This window comes from Aricia agestis, chromosome 9, assembly GCF_905147365.1.
Source record: "Aricia agestis chromosome 9, ilAriAges1.1, whole genome shotgun sequence".
Classification (NCBI taxonomy): Eukaryota; Metazoa; Arthropoda; class Insecta; order Lepidoptera; family Lycaenidae; genus Aricia; species Aricia agestis.
In genome coordinates this window covers 5299704-5323765 of record NC_056414.1, presented here as the reverse complement: position 1 = coordinate 5323765, position 24062 = coordinate 5299704, and the positions used below count along the sequence as shown (strand labels likewise).

At 35.7% G+C, this 24062-nt stretch overlaps 1 protein-coding gene across 1 annotated transcript; it reads left to right on the top strand.

The window, feature by feature from the left end:
* The first annotated feature begins 2702 nt into the window (after positions 1-2702).
* LOC121730405 (mid1-interacting protein 1A) lies at positions 2703-6114 on the top strand. Its single transcript, XM_042119431.1, has 2 exons — positions 2703-2937; positions 5501-6114. Exons 1-2 carry the CDS (start codon positions 2894-2896, stop codon positions 5958-5960), a joined length of 504 nt encoding a protein of 167 aa, XP_041975365.1. The 5' UTR covers positions 2703-2893; the 3' UTR covers positions 5961-6114.
* Positions 6115-24062: the final 17948 nt, after the last annotated feature.

Sequence of the window (24062 nt, the reverse complement as noted above, 5' to 3'; positions counted from 1 at the left end):
GAACACGTAACGTAGTTTTAAAATAACCTATCCAACGACACCCCGGTGGGATGGACGCGAAAAAAAAATCACCCCCGCATTGATGTGTAGGGGAGGTACTTACGTAAAAAAAAATTTTTTCAAAGATTTTACATTTTGTCGGCATCATTAACGCTCGGTTGGTCGCGCTTTTAAAATAACGCCGTTGGTCACCTGGGGTCTTTGAAAGCCCGAAAATTTAATGACATAAAAATGGCATAAATTTATATATTTTTTTACTTTTTTCTGCAAATTATTGTTAAGTATTTATTTTAATATTAATCAGAGTAAATCAAAAAATTAATTATATTTTGAATACTTATAATCAAAACTCACAATTTAAAAATAGCTAAGTCAAAAAGTTTCAAGTGGATACCGTGAGATAGGAAAATTTAAAAAAATCAACATAGTTTTGAAATTGTGGTAAAATGTGTAGATAACTGAAATAATAGTTAAATTTCCTATAACTTAGATTGAAATTTAAAAAGCTAAGTCCAAATAACATATAAACTATTGAATGTTAAACATTGACAAATTTTCAACACCAAAACCTTGTATATTTTATACATTTTCCTGTTCTAATACATTAAACGTGTGGTAAATATACCGACAATTAGTTTCTAATCATCACCAAAAAATAATCATCATCATTTTGGTCTACATAGCAAAATATGCATTTTGGAAAAGTGCGTCTAAAACTTCTTGTAAGCGATATAAAACAATAAGAACCAACACACGAACATTTTAATTGATTTATTATTAAAATACAAGGAAAATCACAAAAGGAATCCATTTCGGTGTGAAAACTGTATGAAAATACCAAATTAAATTTAGTTACGCGGTTGGTCACCTGGGGTATTTAAGGACCCCAGCGTGAATAAACACATCTGTAACACACAATACATGCACGCGAGCTCAGATGAGTGGCAATTATATCGAAATATAATTCCTTTTAGGAAGCTACCTAAAGAGCGGAGTTGCTACTATTAATTTAAATATAGTTTTTTCTCGTTTTCGCAAACTCCGGGCTTTTAAAAACCCCACGCGACCAACCGAGGGTTAAGATGTGCATAATTTAAAACTTTCACCGAAATTCGCAAGTTATCTACTTAAATTCATAAACACCATTTTGCGTCAACACATTCCTACAGTGTAATTTATTATGACTGTATTAGAGTTTTATATTAGCACACAATAAGTGTTAAGTATTCGAAACCTCTCACCTTATTTACGTTGAAAGAAAGCATTTCGAACGCACAGAATCGATTCCACCTATTTTTATAAATTAGTAGGTACTTAATCATAAATTATTAGGTAGGTACTTGCCTATTTAGCATTTTTATATCATTTTAAGTCTCCTAAACCCTAGATACAATCTAAGCATAATACGTGGGAGAGCCATGCTTCGAATGCGCCGGCTCGACCGGAGAAATACTACGTTCTTACAGAAAACCGGCGTGAAACAGCGCTTGCGCTGTGTTTCCGCCCACGGAGCTAATACCACAGAACTAATACTAAGGTTTCGCCGAGTGATTGAGTTGTGTGAGAGTGAGTTTACCGGAGGCCCAATCCCCTACCCTATTCCTTTCCCTACCCTCCCCTATTCCCTTCCCATCCCTACCCTCCCCTATTACCCTATTCCCTCTTAAAAGGCCGGCAACGCACTTGCAGCTCTTCTGATGCTGCGAGTGTCCATGGGCGACGGAAGTTGCTTTCCATCAGGTGACCCGTTTGCTCGTATGCCCCCTTATTACATAAAAAAAAGCACCATCATGATGATATTCTACTTATTCTTTGAGTTTTTATATTATATCATTGACCAGCATCTATTAATATGATTTTGGACTTTTACATGTGCCAAAAGGATCATAATGATCGAAAATAAAAAGTGATCAAAATTATTAAGGGAGCAATAAAAAATAGTCCGAGTAATTAATCTTATTATTAAAGTATGTAAGTATTATAGAATGATTATAGATAATTTGTAGATAATATTATAAAAAAATAATCTTATATCTCTTATATACTTACTTAAGTATAAAATTCTTCTCGTGTCACAATGTTCGTTCCAGTACTCCTCCGATTCTCATGAAATTTTGTGAGCATACTGAGTAGGTCTGAGAATCGGCCAACATCTATTTTTCATACCCCTGAGTAATAAGGGTTGTTCACATTATTAAAAATTATTTATATGGCAAAACAACGTTTGCCGGGTCAACTAGTAGTTAATAATATTCAGAAAATATAGAACTTCTGTTTACAATAAGTAAGTACCAGATACGCTAGAATTTTATATTCTAAGGAACTTTGCCAAAATGCAACGTAGGTATGCCGTATGCATTTTCGCGTATTGTGCGTTATTCTTTGAATGTCGCGCGCAACCTAAAATATCACCAACCAATCACGGATTACTACAATTTAAATTCGACCAATCGCAGAAGCCGTATGTGGTGTGATCCGGTGGGCGCGCTTAGTTAGAAAATGTTGTATGTGACTGCCGGTCCAAATAAATATATTTGCCTAATTTTATGCGTAACTTAAACTCACAGTTAAAAAAGAGCACGCATGTGATCGATTATAATATACATAATCATTATTATTTGTTTTTCAACGTGATAACAAAATAAATTAAAACTTTGTTGCCCCCGCATCGTACGATCGCGTCATATAAAAAGTGAACGCTCCCCACCTCCACCAGCCAAACGTCAAACTCCAGTCTTGTGAGGCGGTCGTTCGTAACTCTGCTTTGTCAAACTAAATAGTGTTCAGTTAAATATTTCGCGAGGTTTCGTAAGCTGATATAAACCGTCAACTCAGTGAAAAATCTAGGGCGTGTGTGTTCAGTGAAAACAGAGTTTAAAATCTACGATCAAAAATGGCTTTTAACACCGATATTTCGAGCAAATTAGAAACTAGCAGGTTCGTAAATTTATGTCAGAAGGTCTTCATGGCTACTCGTTGAGTCTTTGAAATTATTAATTGATTGTCTTTCGAGTATTCTTCAAAGATTTCCAAATTTGCTAGTCATGTTTGTTTGACCAATCAATTGACAAAGTTAAAGATTCAATCGATTCCTTTCACTCTTCCAACACCATTATGGGATTACAACTTTTATTCTCTTTGCGTTATGCATATGATGCAACCGCTGTAATCACAGAGATGCTGTGATTTGTCTCGATTTTTTCTTATCGTAAAGTCGACGTGGTCATTGATTTTTAACTGACGTTACGCGTTGCAGCAATAAGATTGCTAAAACGATCGCTAACTTCCAAAAATTATATAACCGTAACTTTACGAAAATCCATGGCCACTGATGGTCACTATGCATCTGTGACTTATCAGTTATCACTTACCGGAATTTTAGGTTAGGAATTGGGCGTTGCTTGCCAGGCGTAACCCCAAAATTCCAAGCGGTATCCTTTGAAATTATCCTCGAAGTCAAATCAATTATGTACTTCGAATCTAAATATTAACGTGATGTATTAACTAGGTACCTAATAAATGTTATCATCTAACAGACAAAATGCTAAGAAAAACTGTTAATTGATATCGCAATCAATGTTATATTCAACCTTCAATAAAATAATGCATCGTGATTAAGATCCTTTAGTAGAATAAATAATATTATTCACCTTTAAATCTTTGTTAAAAAGGTTAAAATTTAAAGTTAAAACGTGTAAACAGTAATACCTTGGTTATGGAAATCGCAGACACAATAGATTTTCAATTATTATGTGACAGCCAGTACCTTGGTTATGGAAATCGCAGACACAATAGATTTTCAATTATTATGTGACAGCCGGGTGCGGCTTGGGGATTAATGAGTTAAATCAATCACCAGTGACCAAGACACAATAGAAATTTCTTTTGTGTCTCGTTTTTCCATGATCGACGGGTTAATGCCTAATGGTAATATGCTCTTCATAATATTATAAATATCTCTTATAAGCTTATAACATGAGGTACCGATAAAAAAGTTTATTTAGGTCAAAACTTTTGTCGTAGCTCTTGGCAGACGTAATATAACCAATGCAGCAGGTGCTGTAATATTTTTGTTTAGCTGAAGGGTTAAAGAAGTTCATGGCTACTTCTGGATAAAAACAAGATAATGATTTGTAGTGAGCTAAGAGTATTGTGTTCTATGCTTTTAAATCCCTTTAAAATTTTAATGCTTGTGATAAGCTATGGAAATAAAACAATGAGAACAAACTGATAGTAGTGATGATAATGTTGATTACCTTGTTGAACAGCATAATTTGCATACCTATATAAACCTTCCATTGATAAGTATGAATAAACTGTTAAATGTTAAGAATTTTGTTAATTATATTCTTGATGCATAATAAACTGAATGACTTCATGTTTTTATCCCTTACATTACTTGAATGAAGACTTAGAATATTTGGGGGCTGTGTATCCGTAAGATACTATTTGTCAATTTATTCTACTCTACTTATACTCTAATTTATGATACCCTACTGGCTACTATGCTAACAAAATAGTATTCTTTTTTGCTTTAACACTAAAATATTATGTTAATCTGACTAAAATAATAATTTTTTATTTATTTAAAAGGATAACTTTTCTTAAAAAGTAACTTCAGAATGGAACTAAACTCTAAACTTGGATTTTTTTTAACATTTAGACCCGATTCGACCAAACTGAAGTTACACGAGTATCCTGAGAATAATTTTACTTCTTCAATCTTCAATTTACTCTAGCATATCCCTGTTGTGCAACTATACTCAGTTTAATATTTACTCCATTAAAATAGTCTGTGTACCTTATTCCTGGATTCCAATCCAAGAATAAGGCAATTACACACACACACACATTTGCTAGTTTGAAAAAGCAAAACCAGCTTATTCTTAGATTAGGAAACCGTACTCGAGTAAAATTTTACTCCAGTTTGGTCGAATCCACCGTTAAACGTTTTGTAGTCATTCATAAATGTATAAATTCAAACTGCATTTTTCCAGTTTTATAATTCTTTATCTCAGTTTTTCTGATGCAACAATTGGTTTATGAAATACATTCACAGTTATCACTTATCATGTTGCATGCAAATATAATAATGAGAATAAAAATTCAAAGATAACAATAATGGAGATCATTAAAGTTGCTTATGTTTGAATAGTAACAAGAATACCTAAAGTGTAATCATACAATCTTAACATGCAATAATTTAACACCCATGCATGTTATTACTTATTTTAATAAAATTTTATTTTACATGTGATTATTTTCATAATATCTGATTAAGAAACCTAATCACCAGTATTATTATAAAACTCAACATTTTATTTCCATCAACTCCTTGAACAAAGTCTTCAACATTTTAATGTTAAATTTTATTGCTGTGTGCTTCTCCCAAATTTTTATCAAGTATGAGTAAAAAATATATTTTAAGTTTTTAGTAAAGTTTAATATTAAGTTTTTGTTAGCACTGCGTAATACTAATGTTTATTTTCTATTGTTACAGGAACACATTAAGAAAAATCGCAAGGCACGATGATACAGAATTCTCAAAACAAAGCATCTTGAATGACATGGAAAAATTTGTCAAAATGGTCAACACTATGGAGGAAACCGTACTAGTACCGAGTCGTTTGATGAATTTGCCACAAGAGGGAGATGACGATCCGTTCAGTCTATTCGCTATGCTGAACAACTTAAAGACTGAACTTCTGTGGGCGGGTGATGCTGAGGAGCAACTCGAACGTGGCAGACGTATATCTGACATGAGTGACACGGAAAGTGAGACCTCCAGTGCCGCTGGAGACTCAGGCATCGACGGTGAGGACGAGAGGGAGTCGGCTGCCCGTGCCGCTGCAGCGTGCAGACGTCACCTGAGGGGTCTCCGGCATTCTCTCAGACAGCTGACCGCTGCTGCTGCACATCTCACGAGGTCATACCAGGAAGAAGTGGGTGCTCCGGTATAAAGTGAACTGTGATCATACCCGTCCCGCACGATGTACATATAGGCTAAACGGCCCACACTGTAAATACTAGGTTATAGGGCTGGGCGTGTTTGGGACCTTCTCTAAGTTATATTATTATAATGTTATGGCTATTTAATAAATTTAATTTCTTTGATTTTCTCTTTTTATTTTGTCTTCTCCCTCATTAATGAACATAAAAGGAGGATCTCTATTCTCTCAAATACATAATAAAATTATATTAAGGCTTAACTTGCCTTTATAATATAATTATATCTGTCTTATATCATAATATGATAGTATCAAATGAATAATGACAAAATTACAATAATTACACATCTTTAATTATTATAATACAAGGTTCAATCCTATAACCTAAAGGCTAAAATTTAGAAATGGTTTAGTTTCATTTCAATGTTAACTTAAAATCATCTTAATAACTTTAATTGGAATCTGACCTTACATTATTTGAGTTAGGTACTTTTTATTCTGTCTGAGAAGTTAAGTATCTTGTGAAGTAATAACACAAGTAAAATTCTGTGTATACTGTACACTGTTAAAATTAACATAATACACCCACTATAATATAATTTCGCAATGCAATGTTACCAAAAGCTATTTAGTATAAAAATTAACAAATTCTATAGATATGCTCTGTTTCGATTCATTTGAATCTAGATCTAAGAAAGCTTCAGTATGGGTTACTATAATGTTACTAATTTAAATAACACGTACCGTTCTAGGTATTAACCCTAATACCCGTATAATAAAGAAATACCATGGCCTTTTTAAATAATTGGTGAAGTTAATATCTTTGTTTACATTTAGAGTAAAATGGATTGAAACGAAATATTTTTATATAGTAAATTATTCTGCACCAGCGACCCGCCCCGGCGTCGCACGGGTATAAAATATATAGCCACTGAAAAAATGATTAAAATCGATAGCCTACTCGTATGATCCTTCACGTGGTCTATTTATATGTGCCAAATAACATAAAAATTGCTCCAGTAGTTCGCGAGATAAGCCCTTTCAAATAATTTCCCCCGCTTTTCCACATTCTCCTATTAGTCTTAACGTGATAAAATGTAGCCTATAGCCTTCCTCAATAAATGGGCTATCTAACACTGAAAGAATTTTTCAAATCGGACCAGTAGTTCCTGAGATTGCGTTCAAGTTAGCTCTTTCAAATAATTTTCCCCGTTTTTTTCCACATTTTCCTCTATTTCTTCGCTCCTATTAGTCTTAGCGTAATAAAATATAGCCTATAGCCTTCCTCGATAAATGGGCTATCTAACACTGAAAGAATCATCAAAATCCGTTGCGTAGGTAGTTTTAAAGATTAAAGGGAACAAAGGGACATGAGGGAAAAAAAGCGACTTTGTTTTTATAATATTATGTATACTTAATGTTAGATTAGTAGATTCAGGATAGCTTGACAATCCAAGTAGCAGAGCAATCCAGAATTTGTTCTCGAAAGAGCATTCGAGAACCGATTGCACCGACAAATTGCTGGTCCTAATAGGATAACAATCTGAAATTTATATCGGGCATTGCTTTGTACTCGGTCGAACTCGAAGTCGCTAGATTTTAATGAAAGGCTCAATTTAACATGGTCTCATCTTGAATGATTTCCTTATTGCATTTTGTTTTTGTTTGTCATGGTAATTTAATGCAAAAAACGTCGTCTGTTCAGCAGCTTTGTACTTGTATTATTTATTGTCTTAAGTTTCGAGTACGAAGCTATCTGCTATGGCCTACAGTAGGAATATAAAAGACTAAATAATAAATAATTGATCGCAAAAAGTAGTAAAGATATCAGCTAAGTGCGAGCAGTTTGTTGTTTAAGTCTGGGTTTTGTATATTTTTTAAATGGTAGAAAATAGAAATTCTTGAGTTCTATTAAAAAAGTAAGAAAACAAAATTGTCGGTTTCTCCAATGCAACCAATCTTTATTGTTGGCTTGCTTCCAAGTCTCATGATGTTCGTGAGGTCAGGATGGAATAGGTGGTTTTAGAATGTTGGGGGAATCTCAATTTAAAGCTAGAATATGTACTAGGTAATTATTTAAGCTGCTAGATTCTATAAAAAAGTAACTAAATATGTATGTGACATCAACATACCATCGGGAGACCAAGTTTATGGGAAATTTGGTCTTCCGAGTAGCCTAAAGCGAAGACTACTGATAACCTACTTTTCTTGCCTAGGCACTGCAGCTATACTAGCCTAAATTGCCAAGTTGATCTATACCCATTACTTACTTTATGTTATGAGTTATGATAATATAATATGCAGGCTTATATAAAAACGAGTTTTCATATTCATAAGATTACTTAAACTTTATTGTCATTGTTTCAAAACACAAAACTCCTAGCTTTATTTTTATACAATACACAACAATTAATAAAATATGGAAATAAGTCCGGATTTCCTTATTTGAACCTAGCTCTATGGCAGGGGTCACCAATTAGTTTCGTTCGGGGTCCATTTTATGAAATGAAAGAACCTTCGCGGTTCACACATTTCATAAAAATATATATTTAATATTTATTAAAGGTAATTACAGAAATTACGAAGGTATTTATTTATGTACATATATACAAAATCCTGAAGATGTTCATCAGTAAATTGAGAACGAAATTTATTTTCAAAGAAGTTCATCTTCGAAAATGCTTGGTCCGCACACAATGGGTCGGCGGTCCGGACGCGGACCGCGGTCCGCCATTTGGTGACCCCTGCTCTATGGAATATTGTTAAAACAAAAATGTAAGTACTTAGTTTCAAAACAAAGTTAAAAAAAAAACTAGGTAACAATTTGCGCAACTCTTGGAATTTTAATTTGACTGCGGAACTCCAAGTCTTGTGATCTTTATTGAACACAAAACAAGAATGAAAAAGTTAGTATTTTGAACAAAAAATAATACTTTAAAAATAAAAATCTTATACCTAAATATATGCACACGTTAGCCTTGTACACTGTGTATGATACAGTGAAAGTTAGTTCTTCAACAGTATTTAAACTTTAATAAAGTGGTTAGTGGTGGTGTTACAATAATTAATTCCTAAAAAAACCAAGGGATTAAGTACATTAAGTAACTGGATTAACTCAGTCATGGGTTCCAGTAACACTAGAAAGTGAAACATTTGGCTACCCGCTACGGCCTCGCTGAGGTCGAAACTCGAAGCCTAAATCTTATATCTTTAAACGAGCAATTCTTGTAAATATCGGCTCCAACGATTTTCATGAAATTTAGTATAAGTACAGGGGGTTTCGGGGGCGATAAATCGATCTAGCTAGGAATCATTTTTAGAAAATGACATTTTATTCGGGTTTTATCGAATACCGAGCAAAGCTCGGTCAAATAGCTAGTATATTATAATATAACTTATAAGTCACTTGGTTAGCGTGACCAATCCTCTAGGTACCTAATGAATCCTAACATTTTTTTAAATGAAATATGGGGGCAAACCAGCAAATGCTGATGAAAAGCAACTTCCGTCGCCCATGGACACTCGCAGGCCGCAGCACCAGAAGAGCTGCAGCCTGCAGGTGCGTTGCCGGCCTTTTAAGAGGGAATAGGGTAATAGGGGAGGGTAGGGAAGGGAATAGGGTAAGGGATTGGGCCTCCAGTAAACTCACTCACTCGGCGAAACACAGCGCAAGCGCTGTTTCACGCCGGTTTTCTGTGAGAACGTGGTATTTCTCCGGTCGAGCCGGCCTATTCGTGCCAACGCATGGCTCTACCACGTAAAGTTTATTTTGGAAGTACTCGGCCGAGGGTATTGTCTCGCCAGTCTACTCGGTAGGTGTAATCAGGCTTTAAATATATGGGTATAATATAATATGGGCCATATAGGCAGTAGATTAGGATGCAGCCACGTCGCGCGTCGTAGCTATATTATCAGCGCCTCGAAACCACTTTATATTTGCGCTATCATCTTGTTAAGGCAACCTTGACACACTAAACGCTCTGCCATTTTTTAGGGTTCCGTAGCCAAATGGCAAAAAACGGAACCCTAATAGATTCGTCATGTCTGTCTGTCTGTCTGTCTGTCTGTCTGTCTGTCTGTCTGTCTGTCCGTACGTCACAGCCACTTTTCTCCGAAACTATAAGAGCTATACTATTGAAACTTGGTAAGTAGATGTAGTCTGTGAACCGCTTAAAGATTTTGATACAAAAACAGAAAAATTATTAAAAATTTTAGGGGTCCCCATAGATACAACTGAAACAAAAAAAATTTTTTTCATCTAACCTATGCGTGTGGGGTATTTATGGATAGGTCTTCATAAATCATATTGAGGTTTCTAATATCATTTTTTTCTAACCTAAATAGTTTGCGAGAGAGAATCTTCCAAAGTGGTAAAATGTGTGTCCCCCCCCTCTAACTTCTAAAGTAGGGGTATGATAAGTGTAAAAAAAATATATGATGTACATTACTACAAAAACTACCAACAAAAATTGGTTCGAGCGAGATCTAGCCAGTAGTTTTTTTTATACGTCATAAATGGTAAACCTTAATTTAACTTTCATTAAATCAACTGAAATATGAAAATAAATCAAAAACCTCTTAATTTCATAAAAATAAACCTTATTGCTGCTGCGCACTTGGCACTTGGCCGGTTTTTTTTTTTTGTACGCTGCTTTCCTCGCTTCTTTAGAATCTTTACTCTTTAGGCCTCTTTCATATTTTAATTTCTTTTTGCAACAACTTTTTCTAGCCGTCTTCACACAAAAAACCACTGATCTGATTTACCCAGTAGATGGGTATGGAGATTCTTTGAAACCCAGAAAAGGACATGGTTTTGGTTACATCAAGTCGGAGAACATCTACACTCTATACGGAAAACATAATTAATAATACTAGAGATCGCCCAATGGTCGAAATTCGACCTTAATTTCAACTGGGATTTAGCTGATCTCAGACTGGCCGTGTAAGCATTGTCTAATAGTATCTTAGATTCAATAAAAAAAACTATAATCCATTTTTAATTTGTCAATTTGTTGTCAACAGACTTCAACCATAAATAAAAGAGTATAATTCGTATGTATAGGCTTGTCACTCAAAAATCTGTCATTTCTCATGTGTGTGTGCTGTAGTGTGTGTAATGTTTTGTTTGTTAAAAAAATGTATGATAAAAGCATAATTTCAAAATAATATTAGTTCGATGCACTCCTTCCCCACATAAACTATAACTGTGCAAAATTTCATGCACCTACGTTTCCCCATTTTTCGTAAAAAGGGTTACAAAGTTTTTCGTTCGCGTATTAATATTATGATCTATAATAATCTATTCAATATTTTTCAAAGTAATGACCCCGTTTCAGAGAAAAAATGCTCTCTTCGCCTGCATGCCTGCGATAAGTTCACTAGTTTGAGCCGTGTAGTTACAGGCTTATAAAACGCGCCTCAAATAGACAGTTAATTCTTAACACCACAGCAAATACCTATCTATCTAGGTCATGTATGTGATAGCTGTATCAGCTATAAACACTTAATACTAATCATGGGATTAGCTAATTAATTTAGGTCTACATCCTATTTTAGTATTTTCTAAAATTACTTACTGGTTTTATGGTTCATCACATTTTATCACGCTACTTAAAAATAACTAGAGTAAAAAATCGTTTTTAGGCTGTAGAAAGGAGAGTGCGCGATTGAAACATAAAGTTATATACCTAGCGGAATAGAGCAACAATCTCGAGCTGTCAAACGAAACCGAAATTGGTTTCATCTGTGTGTAAAAATATGTGTACGTACTACGTATGTACACTTACACAAGCATGATTGAACATGATTTCTATGAGATTAAATTGTCAACGTGCGGCACGTGCCGACTGGGCGTCAAAAAAAGAGTGCTGCTGTCATGTATCACACGTCTCTTTTTACCACGCAGTGTTACTGGTGACATCTCTCTTGCTCAGGTCTTTGTTTCTCTATTCCGCTAGGTAATATGTATATTAACTTTATGGATTGAAAGAAGCAATAGGGGCGGGATAGGCAGATTTTTTCGTTTTTGTTTTCGGCGGGGCTAAAATGGTCGCTTTGAAGAATCATGATATGAATCATAATATGATTCATTTTTCTAAAATCGCAAAATGCAACTCTGCTTGCAATTCATTTATGTATTTTTGTATTGATTTGACATTTGTCAGTTTGACAGTTTTGACAATTCATTTGTTGAATTGGTTGAGAGGAATTGCTAAATTGCCATTTTAGCCCCGCTGATCCCACTGGGTCGCGTACGGATACTGTTACATATTATAATATAGTATGTAGTATAGTATACAGTGTATACTTGCAAGTTGCAGCTTCCTGGTCTCGCCGCTCGCGCTCACTTGGGAGTCGGGACACAATATGAAGATGTGACACATCACACAACACAGCTCCCAAGTGAGCGCGAGTCCTTATGTCGGCTGTACACTCTCGCCGAGACACAGCGAGGCGGCCCGAGTGCGAGAGTGTAAATGGGTGCGCTCGCCTCGTCTCGCCTGTCTCGGACCCTCTCGGTCCGGTGTCGGTATTTTGCGCCCGAGACAAAGGGTCTCGCGAGGAAAGCGAGCGCATTACTATACACTCGCGTTTTTCACTACTAGTCGCGCCGCTAGACAGTGCAGAACAGAAAAATAACAATAATAAACGTCATTATCAGTCATTATCTGTGAGAAATAAAATTAAATATGATTATAGATCTTTGGATTACAATGATATCTTTCGATGCATAGATTAAAATTTTGGTCCATCTTCTCTGAGTTCATAACTGCAATTGAACTAAGCGAGAATGTACATGATCGCACTCGGGCAAGGGGCTCTCGCACGAGACTCTCGCCCGAGAGCTCTCGGCGAGAGTGTACAGCCGACATTAGACAAGCTGCAAGCGCCAAGCAGTGCATCTTCATTCTTCATGCACTTACACAGCAATATTATTATAGTCTGTCTAAAGATTGTCCGTGTCTCAACTCTCAAGTGAGCGCAAATTCTGCCTGCCTAGCATACGCCAACGAGATATCTCACTCTCGAGATAATTAAAAACTACTCGTCTCATAATGTCAAAATCTAGACATTATCTCGACAAAAACTCTATAAAAATGTGTTATTTCGATGATAGATCTACGCGAGAAAAAATGTTTGTCATGCTAGGGTCAATAGAGATAAAGAGACAAACCATCAAACATCGAGAAAACATGTAGAGTGAGATATCTCGTCGGCGTATGCTAGGCAGGCAGACTGTTCAACGTGCATGCATGCGACGGCAAATTCATCACGATATTCGTTTCATTGTTACCGCGTATTGAGTGCTGTCTAATTTGATATCGAGTTTACACTGGCGTTTAACCGTTTCGCAAACGGACGGAGGTCAATGTGTCGAAATCGGCTTGTTTACGCGAATACGATTCTATCACTTGTAGTTTTTATTAGAAAACGAAGACATTTATCCGAAATGTTTCAGTTGGGCCACGTCTTCATTAGTTGCTACCAATTACCACAGCTGTGAAGCTGTATACAGTAACACAATCGTCGACGAACATAGTCAACATCAATAAATTCACCGCTTCTATAATGTATTGATTCGTCATGGGTCGACGTGGAAACACTAAAATTATCGACTTGCAATTTCTTACCTCATGATCAAACTTTTAAGGCGACGCCTTGATAATTTGGCTGTAGCGATATCGATTTTTCCCAGCAATGACTAAAGCTAAGAAATTTAAGTTCATTGTCAGTATTCTTCATGTCTTTGTTTTTGAATTACCCACAGCATAACCTTTCCATTTTCTGCTGTTCCATTGCTTGTATTCTATGAGAGGCCGGGCCGGCCTCTCATAGAATACAAGCAATCTAAAACATATCCAACACGGTTTTTTTACTTTAACGCGGCGTCACCTTAACAGCTAAATGATAATGTCGAGACCATTCTACAAGGTGTAACAAAACTATGTGACAATGCTTTAGGGTGTTTATGTATCCCTTATTCATTGTGAAAGGAGCAGCACTGTATGAGTAAACATTTTTTGTCATTTGCATAGGCAAGCCGCAAGCGCCCCAGCGTCATTAATGTTTCCATACAAAGATGAAAAAAAGTTAATCTTTCAGCGTTGCCACTTTCAAATTTTACTGCTACTTTGATACACCCACAACTACTTTATTCATGTTTTAAATCTTATCTTCATGGATGCTGCTAAAAGTCATAAGTTCACAACTAAACTATCAGTTAGTATTAACACTCCTGAGTCCTGACATCATCCTATGCTCCCTACGGTTATTATTACTCATAGGCCTGTACCACAAACCACTATGGTGAGTATGGTCATTGGTCATATCAACTATGAATCATAATTGTTTTGTTGTAGAGGAGAGGTTTAAAATTTTTTTTTTTAATTATTAAATGAGGGGGCAAACGGGTCACCTGATGGTAAACCACTACCGTCGCCCATGGACACTCGCAACATCAGAAGAGCTGCAGGTGCGTTGCCGGCCTTTTAAGAGGGAATACGCTCTTTTCTTGAAGGTTTGCAGGTCGTATAGGTCCGGAAATACTGCTGGTGACAGTTCGTTCCAGAGTTTTACAGTGCGCGGCAGAAAGTTACGCGAAAAACGCACTATGGAAGACTGCCACTCATCAAGGTGATGAGGATGGTATGTTTTTCGCGTGGGACGATAGCGAAAAGTTGCAGGTGGTATGATTCCGAACAATTCCTCAGAGCACTCCCCGTGATACAACCGATAGAGGATGCAGAGTGAAGCTACATCTCGGCGTAATTCCAAGGGGTCCAAGCTGTTTGAAACACTGCTACATGGCAGTCAACAATTCGAGCGGCCCTTCGTTGGATACGATCCAGAGGGAGCAGTTGGTATTTTGGCGCCCTGCCCAGAGATGAGAACAATATTCCATATGAGGCCGAACCTGCGCCTTGTAGAGTTGTAGGCGTTGGTCCGGACTGAAGTACTGTCTCGCTCTGTTAAGAACACCAAGCTTCTTCGAGGCTAATTTGGCCTTACCCTCGAGATGATATCGGAACTGGACTTCGCTCGATATGTTGACGCCAAGTATCTCAGTGCTAGGGGAGATGGTTAAAGATGTGCCCTCGATACGACTATTGGTGACTTTTTAGTGGTGAACGCGCAGACTTGTGTCTTGGAAGGGTTGAATTAGACCAAGTTACGTCTACCCCATTCAGAGACCTTCTCCAATGAATTCTCCACCTTAGACACAAGTTCGTTTCGACTCTCAGTGACATTTTGCCGAGAAATATTAGGGGAACCGGTATATACAGCATCACCTGTACTATCATCCGCATAGCAATGAATGCCATTGGTTTGTAACATGTCATTGATATGCAGTATGAATGGAGTAGGCGATAGCACACAGCCCTGAGGGACACCAGCATCAACAGACTGAGTTTCCGAGCATTCGCCGTCAACTACGACCTTTATGCTTCTGTCTGCTAAGAAACTAGTGACCCACTTACATAATTTCTCGGGCAGCCCTTATGATGGAAGCTTTGATAGCAGCGCTTTATGCCAAACCCGATCAAAGGCCTTCGCAATGTCCAAACTAACAGCCAATGCCTCTCCCTTTGACTCAATTGCCTGAGCCCAACGATGAGTCAGGTATGCCAAGAGATCACCAGCCGAGCGACCCTTACGGAACCCGTATTGTTTGTCGCTTAGTAATTTTAAACTGATAAAAGATAACACGATTAGCTTATCTCTTCCTATTTATTAACTCTGTCATAATATTATAGTTTGATTTAAATTGTTAAAATTTTGGTGTTTTTTGTCACCTTTAAAAATTAAAAAAAATACTAAGGTCTAATGCAGAAATTGAAGCATAAAACTTCATATTGTAATTTTTAGGTTTGAAGTTCTTGTTGTTTTGATTATATCAGGATTAGGTATGTCTCCTCTACACTGTGCTTGTGAATTTTACATTAACTTTACGTCATAACTTTTTAATTTATGAATTGACGTAAATAACAACGTACTTTGCTATTGTTTACGGTGAGTACATACAAAATGCTATCAGAGAAGTTGATTCCTAGGCAGGTGACCTAAGTAATTTGGAGACGACTAACCCGAAATTAACGATTATATAATTAATTTTTATACTTGAAAATAAGCCCTGAATTGTTTCTTTTTCAAATATTAGATACTACATTATATTTCCAAGAATTCAATCTGAGCAAAAACAACGTATCTTAAAATTTTCTCGATAGAAAAAAATCACAAAGATTCATCTAATTTTTATGAATTTTTTATTTATTTCCATAACCGTTCATTGAACTATGTTAATATTTTAACACATTGTATTAAATTCTATCATTGAGAAACCGACCTAGCGGATTTTTAAAATGTTGTATATTTATCGATTTATCGAGAAAAAACTAATTTGGTTATGAATCGGCGTCGTCCTTTTTCACCTGGCATATGAAAGAAGAGAGAAGGACAATGTTTGATTTTTTGGGTTAGTCGCCCTCTTAAGTCAAACCCATCAGAACGATCACAACTATTACATTGAATTGACATAAGCCGACCACATCCGTCATCTGCCTAGGAATCAATTTCCTTGATAGTACATTCAAAGTTTTTTTGTGTTTTGTCCGTTGCTGTGTATCTGTCCATGGCATTTAACCGGGTGGACCGATTTTGATTAGTTTTAAATTAAAGCTGACATGATCGAGATTTTTTTACCATCAGCACAGAGTACTGTCATCAGTTCATTATTATCAGTAATGACGACCTCTGTGGTTCAGTTGGTGGGCTGTATCGTGTACTTCATGAAAGGCTGTAAGCAACTTCCAGTGATTATTAATTTTACTTAACTTTAATTTCATTTGGTTATAGATGTGTTTTAATAAAATAATGTTGTGCATGTCTGTAATTGATATAAGCACTAAAATGTAGTTATTAATGTAATCAATGTATATGTGTGTTTATATTGTTGATATGCCTAAAAAATAAATAAAAAATAAATAAAAAATAAAATTAAGGTTTCATATATTGCATTCTGACTCCTGAAACTTATTATACTCATATCATTAGACTTCATATCATTTGTATAATAACTTCTTGTCATGCAAAAACCTAATGTCAAACAGTCAAGCGAAATCGTAAAGAGACCTCGGGCCTCAGAAACATTTTCTTATCATGTCACTATGAGAACTAGTGTTATCTGTGAGATAAACGGGTATCTTACGTACTATTTATAGAAATTAATTTATAGTTACTGGGCTAATAACGATCTATATTCATGCTAACTGTTTAGCTAGGGGGGGGGGGGGGATCAGGAAGGAATTGACTTCAAATGATAAGATGAGAATGATTTTGACTTTTTGGAAAATCTTAAACCACTTTTTTTTACTTAGGTTAACATCTATATTATTATTATTGAATATTGGTACTTACCATTACATTTTATTTTTATCCCCATTATGAAATGATCGATTCCGACTTTTCTTCTTATCTGTGAATCATATCAGTATACATTTAAGAAACTGTAAAGACAATAATGCAAGAAGTTTATACTTCACTTAAATGTGTAAAAATGGTGTTAATATTGTAAGAATCTCGCACAGTCTGATCATTGCAAGTTTCCTTGGGAGTAATGATGTTAATTGTGTAATCGTGTAATACTAATTACTCTCATCAAAACATTTAACTGTTTGTTCAGAACAATGCTATGAACTTTGATGACTTTGTTGTCAAGTTATTTCTCTTAAAAAAAAATTTGTAAAAATACCTATTTTCACAAATATTCGCATCTACGAAGATATAATACACTACTTGAACGTGTTTAGTGGGCATTTCAAAATATGCCCACATCTAATTCTAAGATTTTTTTCAGCTTATTGGCCAAACTACAAAAACTTTTCAGGTTATTGGCCAGAAGTTTTCTGTCGCTTCGTAGTTTGGATCATAAAATGTAATCAAATTAACCAACTCCTTTGCAGTTGAGTTGATGGTTTCATGATGGCGACACTTATATGGGCTGTAATTGATCGAAAATAAAAATTGATTTGGATTCCATTTGAGAGAAGTCAGACAAGTTAATTGTTTACGTGATACGTCATACATAAATTGAAAACCTACACACATTTTGGTAATGATTCTTGAAGAAGAATGAATCAGATGTTCTCAAGCAAAGAGCTTGTATCTTTCTGGGCCGTTGATGGGGTCGCATCGAAAAATAAAAATAATAAAATTTTGTAAACTTTCTGCCGCACTCAGAGTGGAACATTAATTACTTAAAAGTTAAATGTAATTAATTCAAATTTTTGACATAAGCCCCATACATTATCTGTCAAATTCTTCATCAAATTGAAGGTTAATCATAATTAAATGTCTCTGATCTGAGTACGGCGGTTAGAGTGAATTATTAAAGTAACAATGCTGAAAGGGCTGTTTTTAGGGTTCCGTACCCCAAAGGGTAAAAACGGGACCCTAATCCCTATTACTAAAACTTCGATGTCTGTCCGTTTGTCCGTCTGTTCGTCTGTCTGTCTCCAGGCTGTAACTCAAGAACGGTAATAGCTAGAGAGTTGAAATTTTCACAGATAATGTATTTCTGTTGCCGCTATAAGAACAAACTTAATTAAACAACTAAAAACAAAATAAATTAAATATTTCAGGGGGGCTCCCATACAACAAACGTGATTTTTTCGGTATTTTTTGCTTGTCATAAATAATGGCAACAGGTAGGCATTTGAAATTTACACAAAATCTTCAATTGTATGTGTACTTTAATAATTAATATTAAAATGAAAATAAAATAAAAATCCCATACAAAAAACACAATTTTTAGCCTCTTTTGTCTCTATAATGGTACGGAACCCTTCGTGCGCGAATTCGACTCGTACTTGGCCGTATACTTATGATTCGTACTTGATACTACCCATACGTTACAGTGTACTCATAAGTCATAAGTCATAACTCATACACAGCCTAAAGTAATGTCACTTTTCTTTGTTGCACCCCTAATACATAGTTGTATGTCGTCGACCGTCGTATGTAAAACTGAGCGCTAATCGTTATGACGTCACGTGTTGACGAAGTGCCGAGCCCCCGATGCGCGACCCCTGACCGCCTTGCGTCAGGGTGCTGCAATCATAACACCGAGTTGTGTCTGTCACTATGGCGATACAGAGGTTGACAACATTTCGCGTGATTGTATCTGTTTACTTGACGGGGGGCCTTTTCTTATGGTAGTACCGTGGTGATTATTAACATGATTGTTAAGCTGTTTATACGCGCGTTATCAATCGATCATAATAATATCATAGGAAATATTACGCAAAGGTCACAGGTAGCACATAAAGTAAATAATCCGAACAATATCCTTCTTGTTGCATATTGGCAGAATATTGACAGAAACGTTGTCGACAGAAAAATTAAAAAGTCTAATGATGCCTCTTCACAATGGCCCATGCTGGCCCACTACAAGCCATGATGGGGTAATGGCTGGTAATGGTGTATGATGGCGGACGATGGTCAGTGGATTGCCAGGTAGTAATGACTTGATGAGCCATACACCTTGTGTTTAATACCAAGTGATCGTGATCTATATCAGTTCACGATGGCCTACATAACAGTGGGCCTTAGTGTACTGGGGACTTTAGGAGATGTGTCTATTTATCTATCATGAGCTCTTAAATCCATTCACTTTACGTCCTTATACAGTAAGTATAAGGACGTAAAGTGGATGGATTTAAGAGCTCATGATAGAGGCCCTGGGGACTTTAGGAGATGTGTCTATTTATTATAACTTATGAGTTACATAGTTTTGTATCCGGATATAAAATATGTTATAATTTTGAATTTGCTTAGAATTAGATTATAGTTTTGAACTTTCTTTATGACTGATAACGACTATCTTATAATAAGTAATAACAACAACTTTTATCGTGACAATAATACTTTTAATAATAATCCCTCATTATCATTTATCACTGGCTTATAGGATTATCACGACATGGGTGGGCTCTAGGTGGGCTCTCCTGTTTTAGATATTTTTTTAACAATTTATTTGGTTTTCCATACATCGTCTATCATTTCTATAGAAAAACACAGATTGTAGAGCGAACTTAGCATAAAGGCCAAACTGTATTTTTTATTAAATTCATAATATAATATATAAAAAAAAGTCGGGTTGTCCTTCCTGACGCTATAACTTCAGAACGCACGAACCAATTTCCACGGTTTTGCATTCGTTGGAAAGGTCTCGGGCTCAGTGAGGTCTATAGAAAAAAATATCAGAAAATACTTCAAGAGAAAAGCAGGAAAACAGGGAAAATCATTTTATGGCAAAACAATGTTTGCCGGTACAGCTTGTTATTATTATTTATAAGATACCCTTTTAAAATTATATGCATATTAAAGCTATAAGCATAACAGTACGACCGCCTAAAAACTCTTGCTATTGAGGAAATTTTCTCCCTATACAAAGTATCTATTCCAAGATATTTAACCAAAATTAAGTAGATATCCTATTATAATTATATGCATAAAATAATAGTAGGCATTAACATCATACTAATTATATTTGGTGTTTCCCAGTAATTCGTTACGGAAAAGGAACAGGAAAAAATTGTAAATTGTTATTTTGTTACGTCATATTATAGTTAGAGGTTCATTTCTAACTATACCTACTAATGACGTCTCGGAAGACGAAGGATATTCCAATGTGGTTTTGTACTTAAAACAGTGATGTGTGGGTTACCCCGGCCATTGTTTTGAACCCTACACCTGCCTTGTGGATTACCACAAGGTAGATATTGAATGGATATGACATAATTTCAATGTCGACTTCATAATATCGAACGTTTATGTTAATTTCATAATTCATACATTTTTGTCATTCGTTGGAAGATACAAGCGCAAGGCCACTTTCTTATTAACTCATCCAATAATTAATGATCTTTGTTGTCACTTTTCAGACAATCAGGAGATCAGTCTTCATTGTACTAACCTTTAAAAACAACATTTGTACTAGCGCAGGAATCGAACCCACGACCTATTAATACAAGTTGAGAGCCAAGCTGCCGCTAGACCACGGCGATATCATAATATTACCTGATCTTGGCTATTTTCGTTGGGGTAGGTTATTAAAATATGCACGTTTTGATGATGTAAGCTATAATCGATTTTAATATTATGAACCCATTTACGTCACAACGCTAACAAATAAGAGATTAAACTGATATCAGATTATCAGATTATTATGTACAAAGTGCATATGTTACCGTTAATGTGCGTAAAACAGTTGGACTGCAAATTAACAAGGTATTCTGCAGATTATCTGGGTGAGTCAGTTAAAGTGCAAAAAGTTTATTATATTCTTGTAAAATTACATAAAACAGGTTCTTGTTGAATAAATCATGTTATTTAGCTGTAGAGAATTATTTAATATATTTTTTGGACATAAACAAAGAAAGTTTTTAATTTGTTTTATCTTTTAAGTAAAATGTTACTCCACTAATAAAATATGACAGATAGTATCAACTAGAAAAAAACCAATCAAAACAACAACAGTCTTAGGTTGACAAACTTTAGTCAAAGTTTTTAGAACTTTACGATGGAAGAGTGCAAACTGACTAGGTAAAGTGCGAATAATATAAGCATTTTTATTTAAAAATTTCACACTTTAATGGATGGTATCAGGGAATCTGTAGATTACCTAGGTAATGTGCACGTTAACGTATTCTGCATTCTAACGGTAACACATAATAACGGTAAGACCGGTAGACTTAGTGGTGCTATGCATAAAGATTTGGTTGCAGGTTCGAATTCACATCTAGACAAGAAGGAAATGCAAGAGAAAAACACAGTAAACTTTCTAAGAATAAGGCTGAAGTAGATAGAGTTTTAGCGTTAGCAAACTTATTTTTTTTTTATGAAAAGGGAGAAAACGAGCAAACGGGTCACCTGATGGAAAGCAACTTCCGTCGCCCATAGACACTCGCAGCATCAGAAGAGCTGCAGGTGCGTTGCCGGCCTTTTAAGAGGGAATAGTGTAATAGGGGAGGGTAGGGATGGGAAGGGAAGGGAATAGGGTAGGGGATTGGGCCTCCGGTAAACTCACTCACTCGGCGAAACACAGCGCAAGCGCTGTTTCAGGCCGGTTTTCTGTGAGAACGTGGTATTTCTCCGGTCGAGCCGGCCCATTCGTGCCGAAGCATGGCTCTCCCACGTTTAAAGTTTTTCTTCTTGAAGCACCATAGTTTCAATCACATTTCTTCGTTATTTATACAGAGTGTAACAAAAATAAGTGATAATACTTTAGGATGTGTACGTGTTCCTTGTAGAGAGTTCACTGTGAAAGTAGCAGCCCTAAACGACCAACTTTTTTTTCACTTTTGTATGGGGAAAATCGTGACGCTCGGGCCCTTGCCCATACAAAAGTGAAAAAAATTGTTCATCTTTCAGCGCTGCTACTTTCACAGTGAACTCTCTACAAGGAACACGTACACACCCTAAAGTATTATCACTTATTTTTGTTACACACTGTATATATTATAATAGTAGATAATAGTAAACATTTGGATTACATCTTTATCATTATCTTCAAAATGTAATTATAATTTTCTTAAAAAGCCATAATATAATGTGGCTTAAATTGCTAAATGTAAAATGACATGTGTCACCATCTATTTTTTGTACAATAATTATTATGTGGGTTAGGACTTAGGAGTCATTACTAGTATAGGATTTTACGCTTTATTATGTATCATGGTGAATAAAATACCCAGTTGTCTAGCAAAAACCATACAAACAATGATGCATTGGAGTTTTGCCGAGATAACGTAGAATTATTAATGTAAGTAAGATGGAGTAACTATTTTACCGTACCTATTTAAAAAATAAGGTAAGTACCACATTTTTTAGTATTTTTTTAGTAATATGGTAGTAACTAGTACGTATACAGTACGTATGTACCCTGATGTTACCTACCTTCAAGGAAACAAAAGAGATAAGTGGAAACCAAAATATTGTATTAATTGAGTATGGCTTAGTTCATTAATAAGATACTTTTTAACTAGAAATACTAACTGGTTAAATATTATTTAAAGTGATAGAAAATGTTAAGTATAATCATTAGTTAACTCCTTAATCCCCATAAGGCCCACTTGGGCCGCGCTAAATGTCAAGCGCCATTACGAAAAAATTAATGTATGTTTGCCGGAAATCATACAATATGCACGATGGCCATTATTCTTGTTAACAAAAAAAAAATGTATAAACCCGTGACTCGTAGTAATAATAATAATACTAACTAGGAATTAAGTAGAAATGTAAAAAAATATGTAAAAGACAATATTGTTGTTAAGAAATTTACTTATTCGTGGAAATTCTGAGCAATTTCCTTATCCTGATGGAAATCTGCAGGAAAACCTTGCAATAGGAAATGTCGAAGGAAGAAAACTCTACAGGATGTAACAAAACTAAGTGACAATATTTTAGGGTATGTACGTGTTCCTTGTAGAGAGTTCACTGTGAAAGTAGCAGCGCTGAAAGACCAATTTTTTTTTCACTTTTGTATGGGAAACTCGTGACGCTGGGGCGCTTGCCCATACAAAAGTTAAAAAAAATTGGTCCTTCAGCACTGCTACTTTCAGAGTTAACTCTCTATAAGGAACACACACACACCCTAAAGCAGAGGTGCCCAAACTTATTTTGTCTTCCGCCCACCTTAAGAACAAATTATATTTTATCGCCCCCATTGTTTCAATTTAAAATGAATCATCCCTCAAACCTCTACTTAATGCCCCCATTTTTTTTCTGGGTCCCACACCGCTCCCCTTCAGACCTTCAGCGCCCACAAGGGGGCGTTAAGGCCCACTTTGGGAAAGGCTGCCCCAAAGTATTATCAGTTATCACTTAGTTTTGTTACACCTTGTAGAAGTCTAGAGTTTGTAAACCACGAAAGGTTAACTCTTCATGAAGAATGAACATATAAGTAAATAGATTTTTTTATAAGTACAAAATCAGATATAGATCCGTACTAGTGTTATAAATGCGAAAGTGTGTCTGTCTGTCTGCTACCTCTTCATTCCCAAACCGCTGAACCGATTTTGCTGAAATTTGTCAAGGAGATATTTTGAGTCCCAG

Bases quoted from the DNA above. Each gene is read 5' to 3' on its own strand.
- LOC121730405 (XM_042119431.1), top strand. From the start codon at position 2,894: ATGGCTTTTAACACCGATATTTCGAGCAAATTAGAAACTAGCAG. The intron at 2,938-5,500 runs GTTCGTAAATTT...CTATTGTTACAG, and splicing joins AGCAAATTAGAAACTAGCAG to GAACACATTAAGAAAAATCG.